Source organism: Brachyistius frenatus, unplaced genomic scaffold, assembly GCF_029030835.1.
Source record: "Brachyistius frenatus isolate BFR_SWC_R1_liver_20210118 unplaced genomic scaffold, ASM2903083v1 Contig_84, whole genome shotgun sequence".
NCBI classification, from domain to species: domain Eukaryota; kingdom Metazoa; phylum Chordata; class Actinopteri; family Embiotocidae; genus Brachyistius; species Brachyistius frenatus.
Window position 1 is genome coordinate 263,983 of NW_027210683.1, and position 18,518 is coordinate 282,500.

Consider the following 18,518-nt stretch of genomic DNA (forward strand, 5'->3'; position numbering starts at 1 on the left):
AAGTTTGATGATGAACTGACGTGAGATCAGCGCTGAATGCTGCGTCGGCGCTGCGACTGAGCTCTCAGACTGATCCAGAGTCTGCGTCTTCCTGTTTGCAGTGAGTGGGTGCAGCTGCAGCGGCTGTTCCGCTCTGTGGTCAGGCATGGGGAGGGGGGGGGGGGTGAAGACATTCAAGGCCTCCCCCCCACCCCCCACTGCACAGTCATTTCCTCAGAGACAGAGGGAGGGAAAACAGATAGACACATTGAAGGAGTAAAAATAAAAAAAAGTGTGAGAACGAGTAAGGAGGAAGCCATTTTGGGTCCTGGGTGACATCTCTGCCCGCTGCGTTCAACTTTCTTCAGTCACAAAGACCCTCGCTCAGTTTCAAGGTGATTTGAGGAAGTAAAAGCTGAAGACAGTCGGCACTTCGTTCGTCTTTCGGAGAAGTTTGGTTTTTGTACATTTCGCAGGAAGGAGCGGTGGGGCAACGAGGCCGTCGAGAGTCGAGCGGAGGAAGAAGGAGGTGCCAAGACGGAGAATAAAACCCTGAAAGAGTCTGCAGCTGATCGTCCTTGTCTCAGATGTTGGTCGCGTCTACGTAGAACAGAAACCAAGAGTTGGGTTTGACATCGACCGAGTGAGGAAGTCGCAGGATGAGCTCAGACCGAGTGCCTCCCCGGTCGGAGGTGATGGGGTGGAGCCCGCAGCAGCTGGCCGACTACCTGAAAACGGTGAGGCCTCCGTCCGTACCGTCACACCTTCAATCTGTCGCCGGCCTTCGTGTTTGTTCGGGTTCCTGGTGGGTTTCTGGGTTAGTCTGCGTTCTGTCGGCGTGTTTCAGCCGGTCGTCAGGCGTCACGGCGTTTAGACAACGTAACAATCATCATCAAAATAAAGCCTGCAGAACTTACAGACTGCCGACCCGTCACCGTGACCTCTGTGGTCACGAAGGCCTTCAGAAGTGTCTTCAGCTGCAATACCAGCGAGTGCCACTAGAGGTCGGCTCCAAAAAGCCTCCGGCTCCATAGACTCCCATTCAACTTCTCTCATCAAATCCAAAGTGAATAAAATGTGTCCATCAGTTATCTCGGTGTTGTTAGCTAAAGTCACTCCTTCTTCTTAGTTTTCTGGAGGTCCATCTGAAAATAATCCCTCATTCATTAGAAAAGAAGATTCAAGAAGACCTGTTTTGGGGGCGTGTCTGTTTGATTGACAGGCCTGTGGTGCAGTCAGGTTATAGCTATCGGTGGGCGGGACGTAGTATCGTCAGGTTTCCGATCAGTCAGATCCACCGCTGGCTCCTCCCCCAGCTCGTCCAAATATGGTCACTTCCTTCGGTTGATGCTCCTCTTCATCCTACAGAAACCTAACGTTGTTCTCAACAGCCAAGCTAACGTGGTCGATTCGGTGGTAGCGTGAATGTTAGCAGTCTCACCTCAACAAATCCTTGACATTGTTCCTAAATGTCACAGAGGAATATCCTGGTTACTGACGGTTTAGCTAACTAGCTGAGGTTGCTGGGTAATGTGAGCTTATGATAGCTGGAAGCTTCAAGTGTTGAACGTCCCTCGATGTACTATATGACTATGACTATAATCAGCTTTGGTTAAAGAACCAAATTCAAACAACGGTGTGTCATCTGCATAGAAACTGATGAAGTCCGTGTTTGTTTACTATGTGAGACAAATAATCATGAATATTAAGAAGAACATCCCGTTTTTGCTCGGCAGTAGTAAATGTTTGTATATTAACAAAGTGCAGTGAAGTAAATCAGGACTCGCGTCGAACTGCTTTTCCTTCTCAGATGAGTCTCTCCGGCTGCGATAAAGTCGTGTTGAAGAACTCCATCAGCGGCTCCAGATTCGTGGTGAGTTCACGAACAAAATCAAAACATTACGATTTCAAACTCATCGGTGAAATCCTGTTGGATGGAAAGGTGGAAGCTCTGGATGTTACGATGTCGTCACACTGGGTTTGTTTTTCAGAATCTGAGTGATAACGACCTCCAGAGATTCCCCAAACTGCATGCTCCGTGAGTACTGCCCCCTGCTGCTGCAGCGCGGTACTGCAGCCACAACATTTCATTCAGCGCTGCTCGTAGAACGAGTTTAGCAGCGAATTAAAAAGCAGATTTACATGAACACAGGAAGTGTTTTAGCACATCGTTTTCAAATTTCAGGGGTTCAAAAGTAAGTGGACGCAGGAGTGTTTTCATCCATTTGAACGTGTGTTTACGTTTCTGCAGGTTGATTTCCAAGATCAGCTGCGAAATCAGCAAGAAGGAGGAGAGAAGAGGCCTGTTTAGTAAAAAGTACGTTCACCTTCCCGACAAACTGTTTTCAACGGCAGCAAACTCAGCGACGTGTTTGTAAAACGTTAAAAAGCTGCAGCACCGCAGAGCAAGAAATCATTATTCTTCAAATTTATGAATAATTATTAAACTTTTAATCTTTTTTGTTGGATATTTTTTCTTTTCTCCAGCAGACAGAAGTTTTAGTTTTTTTGCTACAAAGAGTTTTCTCTCAAAACTCGTATAATAAATGTCAAACATAAAATAAAATGACTGTTGGCTTTATTGTTTGGTTTCTGTTGTTCTTTGGGTACATTTATTTTTACATTTTATTCTGTATGGTGATAAAAGTCTTATTTATGATTCGGTGAAGAAGTTTCAGATCGAGTTTCTCAAACCTTCCTCTGTGTGGTTCTCTCCATCACAGGTCGACGCCCAAATATCACGAACCAGGTAGGAATTTATTTCTTCTTCCAGGTTTTACTGTGATGTTATATTATGTTATATTCCTTAAATTCACATTATACTGTATCATATACTTCACTATACATTTATTCACCCTGCTGTCCTGAAGGGAGTTCAAGAGCATTTAATAAAATCTAAATAGATTTTTGAATCTCTTATTAAATCCATTTTAACATTCATAACAAAAGTTAAAAATAATTTGATTTTCACAACCTGCGACCAAATTTTAAGTCGAGTTTAATAATGCAGGACTTTTCAAAACAAAGTTACAAAGTGGTTTTAACAGGAGGAAAATATTTCACTAAAATACTTCAACCAACAAGATGAGCGCTCAGCTTTCTATATGGTGGACCGCGTGTGAAACACTAGGTGGCTTTTAATTTGAAATGAAAGCTTTTAATTTGAAACAGATACAGGAAGTCACTGTCTTTAGCCGACCAACGGTGTAACTTTATACAGGCACTCAATCAGTATTAATGTTATTAATAATATGATAATAAAAACGGCAGATAAGACATGTTGGTATTAAAATAGAAACACAAATATAAATTTAAATACTCCACATACGATATTTTACGGATCCAAACAAACATCGAGTATCATCACTGGATTTTATTATCTTCTACTCTGGTTTGAATTTCCCATCATGACTTTTAAGTTAAAGCTGATCTTCTATCTAAATAAGCACATTAAATAAACGTATGTGTGAATTGTGCATACATTGACATTTGAGCTGCTAACATGTTGATGTCTGCAGATACGAGCGCCGAGGTTCAGGGATGGGGCGAAGACGAGTTCGTGAGTCTGACCTGTTTTTATTCTTCTGTTTCTGTCTTATTTATTGATTTATTGATTATCAGTGTGGAAATAAATGTCCAGCACGAGTCACATTTTCCAACATAAACACAATAATATTGTGTAATTAATAATAAATCCTAATTTGACCTAATAAATGAATACATAAGTGCATAATTAATAAATAAATGATCATTTATTTGTATTTATATTTTACATCTTCTACTTCTACTTTCGAAACCTTTTTGTCTTCAGACTGAAACGGAACATAAATCAAGTTTCAGAACAAATGTGTTTTTCTGTTTTCCGTTGTCAGGACGATGAAGACTTCGACGATGACTACGAGAGTCCGTACAGCGTGGACGATGACGGCAGCGGCGGCGACTACGAGTCCCCGAACGAGGACCTGGACGGGGCCAACGATTACGAGCCGCCTCCCTCCGAACCTCCGGAGTACCTCCCTCAACTGTGTCCCACGCTGCCCATCGGGGACGGCGACTACATCGGTACCTTCGTCCGTCAACGTGGACGATAAATTATTATTAATGTTTCGAATAAACCGCAGAAAGAACAGCCCGGTATCACGTAAAACATCTGCCCGGCCACTCAGGAGCTCCTAGCATCGTTTAGAAGTACTAAAAACACGAACGTAAACAGACGCGGGTCATGTGACAATTGAACTTTGACTGAGGACATAAAATGAGGCACAAAGGACGCCGGAGACGTAAACCGTTCGAGTTTGGGAGGTGACGTCGTCTTTTAACCACGTGGGTTTCCACCTGGTTTAGTTTTCTTGTAACACTGAGCTGTCTCGTCAGGTAAAGACGCTACGTTGCAACGCTTCCTCCTAGTGGACGGGCAGGTGTATTACACGCTTCTCCGCGACACCAGGTTGGACAGAAAGACATTCTCTAAAGTTTAAAATGCGGAGAAAACACACAAAGCCGAAAAACACGAATATGTTTGTGTTTTAGATTTAACATATGTAAAAATAAAATGAATTAAGTTGGATAAAATATATGAAATAGAAAAGATGTAAAAAAAAAACTTGACTGTGTGTCTGTGTTCAGACAGCCACCTGTCGTCCAGAGGCCCGCCCCCTGCTGTGTGTCCCCGCCCACCCGTCTCCACCCTGTCAGCTCCGTCAGCCCGGATGGTGAGTTTTATCTTTAATAGAGGTGGATGTTCAGGTGTGGAAACCCCCCTAAACAAACAACAGAGGGCGCCACAAGGTTCAATTTACAGTAAAATAGACTTTATTATAAAAATATTTTAAAATGTCAAATGTTTTAGTTTTTTCACTTTTTTCAGCCTGGAGAGTCGCCCTCCGGAAGAGACCCCTCCCCCCACCGTGGTGGAAGACCATCAGGGAAACGTGAGTAACCACCTGCTGTGAGGCGTACGGGTAAACGTTGCCGTGACAACACAAATAGACGTGGTCAGTCAGACAGATGAGCATCGCAGGAGGTGGAGGTGAAATCTTCACGGTGCTCCGGAGATTTAACTCCTCGTTCTGTGACAGACTTTCAACAAGACAGAAACCGTCCTCCTTCTCCGGGTCAGAACTCATGAAACACGCGTGTTCTGGTCCAGTGTGACTTTCTCTTCCTGATGATGTCATCATTTCTGACGTGCATCCAGAACAAACCTCCAGAAATCCATCCAGAAGCCAGAGAAGAAGACAGTTCAGAAGCTGCCTGAGAATCTGTCTGATTTTAAGTTTCCTTCAGTATCACAGAGATCAATGATGTTTGTCTGAACTCCCATGATGCACTGCAGACAGGAAGTGCTCACACAATTCTGTTGCTGTTATTTCAGCGTGAAACTTAAAATAATTTATTTTATCAATCAATCTTCTAAAGACTTCCTCAGTCATTCAGTGAACATGTGGCAGCCTGTTGAGGTCATGTGACCCTGATGTCTGGTGTGTTGGTGTTCAGTTCCTTCCGGGCCGCCGCAGATCTTTCGTGGCAACAAACCAGGCAGAGATTCCCGATCCAATCTGTCCCCCGTCAGAGGTAAACCACAGCCTGGTTTCCATCTTTTTTTTTTTAAACTATTGATCTCTACAGCAACCCTCCACTTTGTGTTTGTCATTTTTCAAAATTAGCCCCACCTAGTGGGTCATTGTGTAACTGCATTAAAACAAAGGAGGAAAACACATAGAATTTTTACAATTTTAATTATATTTCTTTACTCACGTTTATCTTTTTTCTTCTCTAATATTTCTCCGACTTCAGTATCTGTTTTCTTCATAATTTTTGAGGGCAGCAGCTACCGACTTCCCTAAAAACAAACAACAATAATGTAATAAACAAACACACAAACATGTGACTGGTATCAATGTTATAATGAAGCTGATTTTGTTTCTCTTCTTCACAGGACCTCCACGCAACACAGTGAACAGGGTGAGTTTCCTCTGAATCAAAATTTATTTAACACACTTAGTTTGATTTCTTTTGAAAATAAACTGTATACAACAACAACAACAACAACAACAACAACAACAGAAAGGCTAATATTTCCTGAACTAAACTTTATTTAACCACACGGTGATTAACTTCACTGATCTGATCATGTTAATAAGCCGACTAATCGTCAGTCTAATTAAACAGTATGTGTTAAATATCATTAGTTTATATTCACACTTCCTGTAAAAGAGCTGGAAGAGACTGAACTTTGTTTTAGTGTTGAATGAATGTGATTTAAAAAGCATGTAAAGCTCTTATTTTGAAGGCGGATGGAGCCTTTGTTCTATATTAGTCACAGACCGTCTGTTCTGGAAAGATACTTCACTTTTACAACTCAGGAAGTTTTTTGTAACTTTTGTCACTTCAGAAAAAAAAGAAAAAGATGAGAATTAAATTATTTTCAGCTTTTTCTCTGCTGTGCAGTTTGATTATTATTCTACGACGTGATTACTTATGATTCTATTTATTTTAAATTTGAAACTCTTTGTTTAATTTCTGGAAAAAGTTCCCGCAAAAAAACTAATATTTTTAAACAACTCTTTGTTTATGTCATCTACTGGTTGACTAATTGTGAGTAACATAGAAAATTTAAAACAAAAAGGGGACGAGTAATCGCACCTTGAGGAACTCCGCTTTCTGGGCACTGAAACTTTTTCATAACTTGTATTTCTAATAGTTTTAACTTTTGGATATTATTGTTTTAATTTGTTTTTCTTTCTTGCAGCCGGAGACACAATCCTGGAGGTTTGTACACGCGCTCACCTGAACATTTTAGCCACAACTTAAACTCATTTTAAATTGTTTAGAAGTCCTTTAGACGGTCGCGTTAACTGTGGACTGATTAATTAGAATAATCGGTTTGTACCTTCAATGTGTTTGTGAGTTCAGATCTCAGCCGGACGTCCCCGATACGCCAGCCTGGTCCAAACCATTTGTCGTCCTTCCGTCCTCCACCTCCGTCAGCAGGAGCAACTCCTCCGCTAGGCCGTCGCCCAACAGGTCCTCAAACACATCACATCAAAATCTATTATTCAGTTTGTCAGAGATACATGTCAGCTTTAGTTTGTCATTTCAGAGTTCATCACATTTATTTCTACTATACATTTTTTTTTCATTCAGTTCTTGTTGAAATGCTTCACCTACGTATTTTATAGTAATCTGATTTTTTTTTAATGTGGTTTGGTTCAACAGGTTCGATGGAAGGAGGGAGGTCGGTGCATCAGCTTTTTTTTTCATTTGTATAGTCGTCACAATAACATAATAATCTCTGCACAAACGTAGCTACCTAAATATTGTGTGGGCATTTGGTGTTTGCAAACATTCACACTTTGAAGGGAGTCTATTGGAGCCAGAGGTTTTTTTTGGAGCCAGCTCCTTGTGGCCCTCAGTGGTACTGCACTGTAAGGCTTCACTTTTCAGACCTGGACACTAGGTCCACCTTAATACAGTCTTTGTTGTGGACTGAGAGTCCTGCGTGGTCTTTTCTTGGAGGGTGAAAGGCATCTTTTTGCAAATGATGTGGTTCTGTTGCCGGAAACTACGAACATTTTTATATACAGTTCATAATCCAAACAGGGAATGAGGCCAAGTTACATTTAAGTCACTCTAAAAATATTATTTTGATGATCACAAATTAGTTTTTAGACAACAGAGAAACTTTAAGATGAAAAACAAAACACTGGATATAAAAACACATTAAATGGGATTTATAGGAGTTAAATTAAATTAAAAATGAAAAAAACAAGTCTTACTGAGGTAAACAAGTGAAAATAAGTTCATCGCAGTGATGTCGGTGATCGCGTTCACGTCTACAAACGGTTTCAAAGTTTTAAGATTTGTTTTATGATGGAGAATTTATACAGATTGAGTTCTGATCTTTTACTTCTCTTCTCTCATCAGCCAGCACACGATGAAGGTGAGATTTATAAATCTTTTGGTGTTCGTCTACCGTCCACATGAAGAGTTGTGTTTGATCAGGATACCTGATGACTCCATGGACTCAGATAAACGAGTCTTTGTCAGTATCGACTGCAGTGATTCTTTAAATTCTGCTTGTCATTTCCAGCTCCTAAACACAACACCTTTCCCCTCCACAATAAAATGCTGCCCCCCCGCCCTGGACTGCCCGGGGCCCCCCCACGTCACGGAGACAGGTGTGTAAATTCACCTTTTTATTTAACCCCTTTGCTTTTACCATTTGACATCAATATAGAGAATGAACGATTTTGAGAAAAACAGCACAAAATCCTGTAACTGACAATAAAATAATTTCCTTATTATACCGATAGATTCTATGTTCTTTTCAGAGCAGAATTTGGTTTATTCATACAAAAGCTATTTTTATTTTCTTTCTGAGTAGTTCAAATTCCAAACCATTCCTTTTTTCTTATTTTTAAATGAGGTAGTATGGTAAGTTTGTGTATTTTGAATCATTTCACATAAGCAGATGAACCTGATTAAATAATAAGTTAAAACAAAAAACAAAACAAAAAATCATTTAATTCACAGATAAAAACTAAGGAAATTCAAATAAAAAAAAAAAAAGATAATGGCCCGAGAATGGCGCCCTGAGGCACGCCGCTCTGTGACTTACTGTTCTCTGATACAAACATATTTCTGTAGTCGTGGCTTGGAGACGTTGTTCTGTTCACTTTTTCAAAAACAACTCTGAGATGATTAGTTGAATATTTCTGGCACGTTTGATCAATAATCTGATTTGTTTTGTTGGTTTTCGAGCAGTCTGCCTTCCAGTGTTCCCTCTGCAGGCTCTCTGCCTCACAAACTGCACTCTGGTAAGACAACAACACTAACTGTTGGCGATAGTTCGGTTTAGGTTCTGGTTAAAGTTAATCTGAGGGTTGGTTTAGATTACGGTTCGGTTATGAAGTGAATGTAACGTTCTCAGAAGTGATGAAAAACGTGAGCGTCTTGTGTTTGCAGCGATGGCCGAACACAGACAGTCGGCTCGTCCTCCTCAGCCCACAGCAGCATACGCAAAGGTAACACACAAATACACATTTGTTTTTACACGGGGACTGAAACTTCAAAGACTTCATATTTTACTCCTGATGTTTGTACATTTTATAGCAAGAAGTTGGAGAACTGATTTTATGATTTTACTCACGGCTGTTGAATCTTTTCACAACTCCTGACGGGATCTGGGATTACTACATCCTTCTTCTCCTAATGTGTGTGTGTGTGTGTGTGTGTGTGTGTGTGTGTGTGTGTGTGTGTGTGTGTGTGTGTGTGTGTGTGTGTGTGTGTGTGTGTGTGTGTGTGTGTGTGTGTGTGTGTGTGTGTGTGTGTAGGAGATGGACCCTCGTTGGTACGTGGGTAAAGTGACCCGCGGTCAGGCTGAAGGATGTCTGAAACGAGTCTACAAGGTAACAGCAACACAGCAGCAGAATCAAACAGGACTTTGATGTGAGAGTTTTCCGTATCTTCAACAGTCGAGTAGATCGAGATTCTTTAAAACGCCGATTGATCTGATTTGTAACAGAATTCGTCCTCTCAGTCGTAACTCAGTCAGATCTGAGCTCACAGACAGGAAACAGTTCAGACTCAGTGTGTCTCCGTCTCTTTTGAGGACGGGGCGTACCTGGTGAGGGACAGCACCCGGCAGCAGCCCAACCAGCCCTTCACCCTGATGGTCTTCTACCAGGACAAAGTCTACAACATCCAGATCCGGCAGCAGAATCAGCAGTTCCTGCTGGGAACCGGACTGAAAGTCCAGGAGGTAAAACATACGTGTAAAACATCCCAATCGTATTTATGAAATGGGAACGTGAAATATTTTCTAAAAGTACCAGTATATTTGACTTGGAACTAAAAAAAAAGGACAAAAGTCGGAAGAGGGCAGTATAATCAAATGTAGTAACAGTGTTTTGTCTATAGAGGGCAGTATAATCAAATGTAGTAACAGTGTTTTGTCTATAGAGGGCAGTATAATCAAATGTAGTAACAGTGTTTTGTCTATAGAGGGCAGTATAATCATATGTAGTAACAGTGTTTTGTCTATAGAGGGCAGTATAATCAAATGTAGTAACAGTGTTTTGTCTATAGAGGGCAGTATAATCATATGTAGTAACAGTGTTTTGTCTGTAGAGGGCAGTATAATATAATGACTATTTTGTGTCCAGTGTTTCCCATCAGTCGGTGACATCATCAGCCATTACTCCCACTCTCCTCTGCTCCTCATCGACGCCAAAAACCGAAGCTCTGCCCAGCAGAACCAGTGTCTGCTGTCGGACCCGGCCGGACACTGCATGACTGGACAGAACTGGTCCTGACCGGATCCAACCAGAGGGAAGCCCGACAGGCAGAAATTAGATGAATGTTTATTTCAAGCGTCACAATCATCCCTGCTGAACGTCTTTCGGTTCACTGGAAGGTCAAAAGGAAAAATGTCAGATTTTTGCACGAAGCTGTATTCGCTTTTTTCTGAATATTGGTATTTCTGTCTTTTCTTAAGTTTGAAGGGTTTGACACGATAAACCTTTCAGATCTTTTAAGATTTTTTTTCCACTCATAAATGTATTTGAGCTTTTAAACTTTCATTTCTAGTCGATACTTCATGATGTCGGATGAATCCTGTATTTCTTTAGTTCACATATATTCCACATTCAAACTATACAGATGTCTATGGCAAAAACGGTCGTTTATATCTTCAAAAAAACACGTCTCGTGATTGTATTTACCTCCTGATCCTTTACTTTTCTTTTCTTTGTGCATTCAGTCTTGGGTGTTTTTTAATTCACTGTAAATGTGATGAAGCTGTTTGTCACTCAGCTTTCCTCATTAAAACATCGTGAAAAATTCAGCTGTGTCGGCGTTTCTCTGAAGAAGCAAAGAAGAAATGTTTTAAACAGAAACATAACTGCAGTTCTTCTCACACAGCTGCTGTCATTTATGTTGTTTAAAAATGTCTGTTTAAATGTGAATGTTTTATTCTTTTAAAGTTACTTAAAGTTGTTAGCAGCTCTGAACAATACAGCCACGTTAGCGCCCTCAAGAGGCTTCAACGCGCAACAGAAAACTTTGCAGAATGAATGAAAAACAAGACCGCCTCAAAACCACCGCCTGCATTACGCAAAGTTAATATTTATCTTGAATAAAAACACAAAGGACACATGATCATCTGGCATCAATATTGTTTGTTACTTAATTCACAAAGAATTGTGGAATTAAAAGTCACTAACACGAACTGCAACCAAAAACCTATTATTCCAAAATATGACCAGATGATTTGATTTGCACCTAAAATTTCTGCATTATATTAAGTTTATGTTTCACGTTTTTAGTTTGTTTGTCATTCGAATTACGGAAAATGTAGATGCTCTCTTTTGGTGAAACTCTGAAAGTTTGACACGGACCGAAGAAGCCTTTTACATTTTGAAGTGGAGAAAAATCACGTGACAGATACACAAAATATGTTTCACCTTCATGAACATTGAGCCATCGTGTCGATGCCGGATTAGTCGGCGTGACAAAGAGCTCGGTGGGACAGGAAGCCGGCCGATGGCCGAGGTTCCTGTTTGTGTTGTTAACTGCTTGTTAACTTGAGTTCAGCTGTTTCTTAGTGAAATCAGCTGATTGTTTTGAACAGGTTGTTACTGTCGCCAGATGTTTGTTCACTTCGTTAACTTTTTTTTGTGCAAATGACAAGAATGAAAATGTCCCGTTATCTTGTGTTTTTTCCAACTTCAGAGACCAGAACCCGGCCGACCGTATCGCTGACTGGATCGGTTTATTCATGAGTCCTGACGATGTGGCTGAGGCCCGTTGTTGATGCTTCTAGTGTCATTAAGAGTGCGTTGGTTTGGCAGTTAAAGGTGTTCAGTTACGTTTTCCCATGAGCCCCTCTCCCAGAATAATCCCAGTGATCAGACAGATATAGTTCACACTGTGTTGTTTTGTCTGCGTCGTCCTTGAAAGCACCGCGGGGTGAAGATTACTGCTGCCACCGCCAACTGTCGTGTTACACACACACACACACACACACACACACACACACACACACACACACACACACACACACACACACACACACACACACACACACACACACACACACACACACACACACACACACACAAACACACATTTGTACTTCTGTCTTTGTGAGGACTCTCTAACCTGAACTCTCAATCAGTCCTGTGTCTCAAACTGAGGACCAGAAAAAATGTCCTCGCAAGGTCTGATAGTGACAGTGGTCCTCACAAAGATAGATGAACAAGTACGCACAAACACACCCACCCACCCAGGTGTGAGGGAGGATGGAGGTGTGAATCACCTGGGTGGGTGGGTGTGTCCTCGTTGGCAGAGTGTGAACAGACAAAGTCAAATCTGATCGTCGCGACTTTGTTCATCTGAACTGATTTAGAAACACAAACTGAAATACGTCTTTTAACTAAATATTCAGACGCCTTCACTTCGAACAGATTTAATGTCAGATGAGGAAAACTTACTCTCAGTACTGATGACAAACTACAAAGATTTATTATTTTGTCTTCCATATTTTGTGGCGACGGGTCGGCCATCTTTATGAAGGGAGACACGTCCTGCTGCTCTCAAGACCTTTTTAAGTTTTGGGTCCGAATCTGTCGTCAACTAACAACTGATGGAGGGAGGATGGAGGGATGGAGGGAGGATGGAGGGATGGAGGGAGGATGGAGGGATGGAGGGATGGAGGGATGATGGAGGGAGGATGGAGGGATGGAGGGAGGATGGAGGGGTGGAGGGATGGAGGGAGGATGGAGGATGGAGGGATGGAGGGAGGATGGAGGATGGAGGGATGGAGGGAGGATGGAGGGGTGGAGGGATGGAGGGATGGAGGGATGGAGGGAGGATGGAGGGATGGAGGGATGGAGGGAGGATGGAGGGGTGGAGGGATGGAGGGAGGATGGAGGATGGAGGGATGGAGGGATGGAGGGGTGGAGGGATGGAGGGATGGAGGGATGGAGGGAGGATGGAGGGATGGAGGGATGGAGGGAGGATGGAGGGGTGGAGGGATGGAGGGAGGATGGAGGATGGAGGGATGGAGGGATGGAGGGGTGGAGGGATGGAGGGAGGGATGGAGGGAGGATGGAGGGATGGAGGGATGGAGGGAGGATGGAGGGATGGAGGGAGGATGGAGGGGTGGAGGGATGGAGGGAGGATGGAGGGATGGAGGGATGGAGGGAGGATGGAGGGATGGAGGGATGGAGGGAGGAGGGAGGGATGGAGGGAGGGATGATAGAGGGATGGAGGGATGGAGGGAGGGATGATAGAGGGATGGAGGGAGGATGGAGGGATGATGGAGGGATGGAGGAGGGATGGAGGGATGGAGGGAGGATGGAGGGAGGATGGAGGGGTGGAGGGATGGAGGGAGGATGGAGGGATGATGGAGGGATGGAGGGAGGATGGAGGGATGATGGAGGGATGATGGAGGGATGATGGAGTGATGGAGGGAGGGATGATAGAGGGATGGAGGGAGGATGGAGGGATGATGGAGGGAGGATGGAGGGATGGAGGGAGGATGGAGGGATGATGGAGGGAGGATGGAGGGATGGAGGGAGGGATGATAGAGGGATGGAGGGATGATGGAGGGATGATGGAGGGATGGAGGGAGGATGGAGGGATGATGGAGGGATGGTGGAGGGATGGAGGGAGGGATGGAGGGAGGGATGGAGGGAGGGATGGAGGGAGGGGTGGAGGGATGATGGAGGGATGGAGGGAGGGATGGAGGGATGATGGAGGATGGAGGATGGAAGATGGAGGGATGATGGAGGATGGAGGATGGAGGGAGGGAGGATGGAGGATGGATGGAGGGAGGGAGGGATAATGGAGGATGGAGGGTGGAGGGAGGAGTTATATGCATGTTTGTTCTTTAAAGTACCTAATATCCTGAGGAACGTCCTGAGGAACGTCCTGAGGAACATGAGGTCTCGGCCCCCGGGGGCCCCTACGTGATGTCTCGGCCCCCGGGGGCCCCTACGTGATGTCTCGGCCCCCGGGGGCCCCCCGGGGAGACCAATTCCCTTTTCTACATGGTGAAAGTTTGTCTGGCGGTCAGATCCAGACGGCGTTGACATCGCGGAGCTGCCGGTGTGTTCAAGCGATCGTTTAACGGTCGGCATTCAGAGCATTTACATGAGAATGTGAGTGACGGGAGGCCGACGGGTCCTTTGATCAGGACCGAGCTGCTGACGTAGACGTGCTGACGTAGACGTGCTGACTGCGGGTGTGTTGGGGGGTGTTTGGAGAACAATGGCGTCGGCCGACACCTCAAACAGCAGCGTCTCTGTTTGAGGTCACGAAGCTCCTGAAGTTGAACTGAAGTCACTTTCAACTTGTGGACGTTGATTAATCGATTAAGCTGCTTTTATTTTCAAGTCTTTAAATCGTTCACATTTCAAAGAGTCCAGATGAACGCAGTCGTTCTGTGGAATCTACGACCTTAACATTTTGTTTTAGTCAAGTTTAGACAAGTTTTACTCACGTAGAGTTTTACTTCGTGGTTTGTAGTTTTTCTTTGCAGTAAAAATAATAAAATAAAAAGTTACTGTTGCGTCGTAGCCACGTTCCTACGAATCATTTGAACACAACTTCACGTGTACGAAACCACGAGGTTTATTTGAAGGCCACAAAAAAACAAGATGATAAATGAGGTTCTCTGGTCTGAAAATCAGTTTTAACATTTGTTATGTTATAAAATATAAAATATTTCCACGTAATATATTTTCACATTTTCACGTGCACCTTCGTGACTTTCAGTATTTGTTCAGATTTCCGTCTCCGACCGGTCGGATGTTCTCGTTCCAACGCTGCTGCCTGAAATACAGAAGTGATTCTTTTATTTCTGGATTCAACAAACTGCACGAAGCTTCGAAGCCAAACAACTTTATAACAATATTTATATAGAAATGTGACGTCGCGTCAAAAACCAAACAAAAACGTATAATTAAAAAATAATCATTTAATATATTTAGAGTACATTTTATTTGAGCTGATATTTTCCTGGAAAGTTTCCTCATAATTTTCTAAACATTTGCTGCTTCTTGTTTTTTGACTTACAGGATATTTTATTGAAGACAAACAGGAACCTTTAACGGAGATTCTCAGATCTGCTTCTTAGAACTTTTATTTTTATTTCACTGATATAGTTGAGAGTTTCAAAATAAAACTCTGTCCGCTGTAAAACTTGAGCTACTCAGCAGTTATATGACGGATTTAATGGATTTCCACAAACGCACATGTAAAATAAACAAACGATAGATTTGCCTTCAATTTAAATCTTTTTATAAACTTATATTTGTGTCATCAGTTTTTGTTTTGTCTGAACTACATAAAAAAGAAAGTCAAACAATCACTGTAAAATGAAAATCAAAACAAATTGTAACATTTGAGTACAGAAACTTTAAATGTTTAAACTGTAAACTCCAACAACCAATAACTGATCATCAGAATGGTTTTAACTTCATCATTTGATCATTAAACACTTATTGAATTATAATCTGTGGTTTTAAAAAGGTCTGATGTAACGTAACGACGTTGCAGAAATGTTCTTTTATTTCCAGCAGCTGCACTTTATGAAATAAATCAGAAAAGGTAAATCAGGTGTGAAATAAAGGAGCCGAGAAGCGACAGTTTGTTTTATTTTCAGAGTGAATCAGCGACTTTGAGACTCGTAACGTCTGAAACTGTAAAAAGAGGCTCAATCAGTTGTTTGTCAGACGAAGTGTTGACACGTCTCAGCCTTAAATCCTGGAGCTCTTATCAGCCTGGGGGAGGAATTCAACCTGTTCTTATTCAAATCAACCACTCACACACACTCAGCAGCCAATCGGCTCGTCGGGGGGGCGGGGCAGCAGGCTATAAGTGTCTCAGGTGAGCAGCAGGTGTACAGAGCAGACAGACAGCCTGAAGACAGACAGCATGGCGTCCTCTGTGCCGGTCCAGGGTTTGTCCCCCCCCCTGTGCGGACGCGTCCTCCCCCAACAGCAGCTTCCGTCTCTGGGCCTCGACCCGTCCGACTTCAGCCTCTACAGCCCTCCGGCTCCTCCGGACTCCGGCCCGTTGCCGTGGTTCCCGGACCCCGTCTATCCCAGCGGCAGCCCGGACCAGGGGCCCCCATCAGGGGCCGCGGGACTCCCCCCCTCCTTCAGAGGCTTCTTCCCTCATCTCTACGGCCTCCAGAGGCACCTGTTCCCCGGCGGGCCCTGGTTCTCCCTGTCCTCCACGGACCACATGCTGAGCCTGGTCCGCCCGCCGTACTCCTACTCTGCCCTCATCGCCATGGCGATCCAGAGCGCGCCGCAGCAGCGGCTGACGCTCAGCCAGATCTACCGGTACGTCTCCGACAACTTCCCCTTCTACAGCCGCAGCAAGGCCGGCTGGCAGAACTCCATCCGACACAACCTGTCACTCAACGACTGCTTCTGGAAGGTTGCCCGCGACGACCGAAGCCCAGGTGAGACCAGCACACCTGAACACAACGTCCACTTCACCCCTCGGGAAACAGAATGGCCTGCAGACTGAACACAACAGGCTTTCATTACGTTTATTATTCTTATGTTAAAATACATACTTTATAGACTTTTATTTTGAAGGTGCTCATCGATAACAGGAAATAGGCGCTGATTGGCTAAGTTGTTTTAAAGGTTTAAAATAAAAGATTCACGATGCACTCTGATTAAATCTGATTTATTTTAATCAAACAAAAAAAAGAAAACAAACTAAGTTACTGCCAAACAAACGTCATGCAGTGTTCTGGTCAGATTAAAGATGGCCGCCTCAGCAGCCTGTTTAATGTGCTACTTCCTGTTTGGGCCGAAAGAGACTTTTAATTTGAGACTTTCAGACTTTTCTTTAAAAATAAAGATTGAATCAAAAATGTTTGACACGTTATAAAAAAACAGCAGAAAAATGTGAAAAAATGTCCCCTTGGGGATTAATAAAGTAACTACCGACCTAAAAACAGTAAAAACCGCAGATTAATTAAACTTCGTTTTAAATTAATACAATTATAATGTATTTAAAGGGAGTTCAGTGAGGAAGACGATGATGAAGGAACCTCTGCTGTTTGTGCCCTTTTATGTTCTGAAGAGAAACAGCTGTTCATTGTTTGTCTCTAACCTTCCTCCTCCTCCTCTTCCTCCTCCTCCTTCTCTTCCTCCTTCTCTTCCTCTTCCTCCTCCTCCTCCTCTTCCTCCTCCTCTTCCTCTTCCTCCTCCTCTTCCTCCCTCCAGGTAAAGGAAATTACTGGACTCTGGATCCAAACTGTGAGAAGATGTTCGACAACGGGAACTTCCGGCGGAAGAGGAAGAGGAAGGCCGACACCGTGACAGCCAACAACAAACCTTCCTCCTCCTCCTCCTCCTCATCAGAGCCCAGCCCCAAAGTTCCCAGCATGCACTGCAGCGGCGGCAACGACACTGAGCTGCTCTCGGACGTCGCCGCCGGCCTCAGCAGCTTCCTGTGTCACCTCCAGGACTCCTTCCTCCTCCCTCCTCCTCCTCTTGTACCGGACCACGCCTCCCCACCTCCACCTCCTCCTCCTCCTCAGGGGGACTCCCCTGGTGCGGTGGTGCCTCAGTGGGACGCCTGCAGCTCCTCTCCTCACCCCCTCCACCCCTCCTCTCAGCCGACTCCCCCACACTTCTCCCCCCTCGCCGACCCTCGGACCGCCTCGCTGCCGCTCTACGCCGAGCTGCAGACGACGTCCGGTCCTCCGCATCAGCTGCAGGAGGCGCATCGGCTGCAGGAGGCGCATCAGCTGCAGGAGGCGCAGTGCGAGCTTGTGTTCTCGGAGGGCTTCAGTGACGCTCTCCCTCTCGACTCCTTGCTGCTCCTGCAGTGACACAAATGTTGAATTTAAAGTTTGACGAATGTTCGGCTGAATTCAAACAGCCACTGAGCTCGCTGTAAAAACTGCGTGAATGTTTCTATTTATCTTTTTTTAAGTTTAAATTCAGTGTTTTTGTTCTGATGTAAATATGAGTCGAATGTTTTTAATTAAAAACAGACTTTTCTTTGAGTCGAGTGTTTCCTGAATTCTTTTCTTTCTCTGACTGCAGTTTCTTAAATATGAATATTTTGCTGGTTTCTCATTTTTCGGAGATATAAACTCAACATCTCTGGTTTTAACTTTCTACTAGACACGAACAGAAACAATAATTTTAACTTTACAAATCCTCAGAATAAAATGTTTGTATGAATCAGTGAATTTCACAAAGTTGTTGTTTAGGGTTGAAACACTGAAATAATCAAAACCAAAGCAATTTGATAAAGTTGGGACTCTGTAAAATGTAAATAAAAACACAATGCAGTGATTTGTAAATCACATGAATCAATATTTAATTGAAAATAAACCAAAGACAAAACATCAAATTTTGAAACTAAGACATTTTATAAAAATATCTTCTCGTTTTGAATCTGAGCAGCAACTCGTCTCTAAACGTTGTGACAGGATCAACAAAAGATGGAAAAGTTGTGTAAAGATAAAAAATAAAAAAAACACCTGTTGGAACATC

At 43.4% G+C, this 18,518-nt stretch overlaps 1 protein-coding gene across 1 annotated transcript; it reads left to right on the forward strand.

The window, feature by feature from the left end:
* The first annotated feature begins 217 nt into the window (after window positions 1-217).
* Window positions 218-10,818, forward strand: lcp2a (lymphocyte cytosolic protein 2a). Its single transcript, XM_069709710.1, has 22 exons — window positions 218-374; window positions 456-716; window positions 1,790-1,852; window positions 1,971-2,017; window positions 2,231-2,296; window positions 2,703-2,728; window positions 3,498-3,538; window positions 3,852-4,041; window positions 4,606-4,691; window positions 4,847-4,910; window positions 5,476-5,553; window positions 5,918-5,943; window positions 6,731-6,750; window positions 6,895-7,005; window positions 7,198-7,216; window positions 7,906-7,921; window positions 8,072-8,159; window positions 8,746-8,798; window positions 8,947-9,005; window positions 9,315-9,389; window positions 9,593-9,742; window positions 10,146-10,818. Exons 2-22 carry the CDS (start codon window positions 639-641, stop codon window positions 10,293-10,295), a joined length of 1,506 nt encoding a protein of 501 aa, XP_069565811.1. The 5' UTR covers window positions 218-374; window positions 456-638; the 3' UTR covers window positions 10,296-10,818.
* The last annotated feature ends 7,700 nt before the right edge of the window (window positions 10,819-18,518 follow it).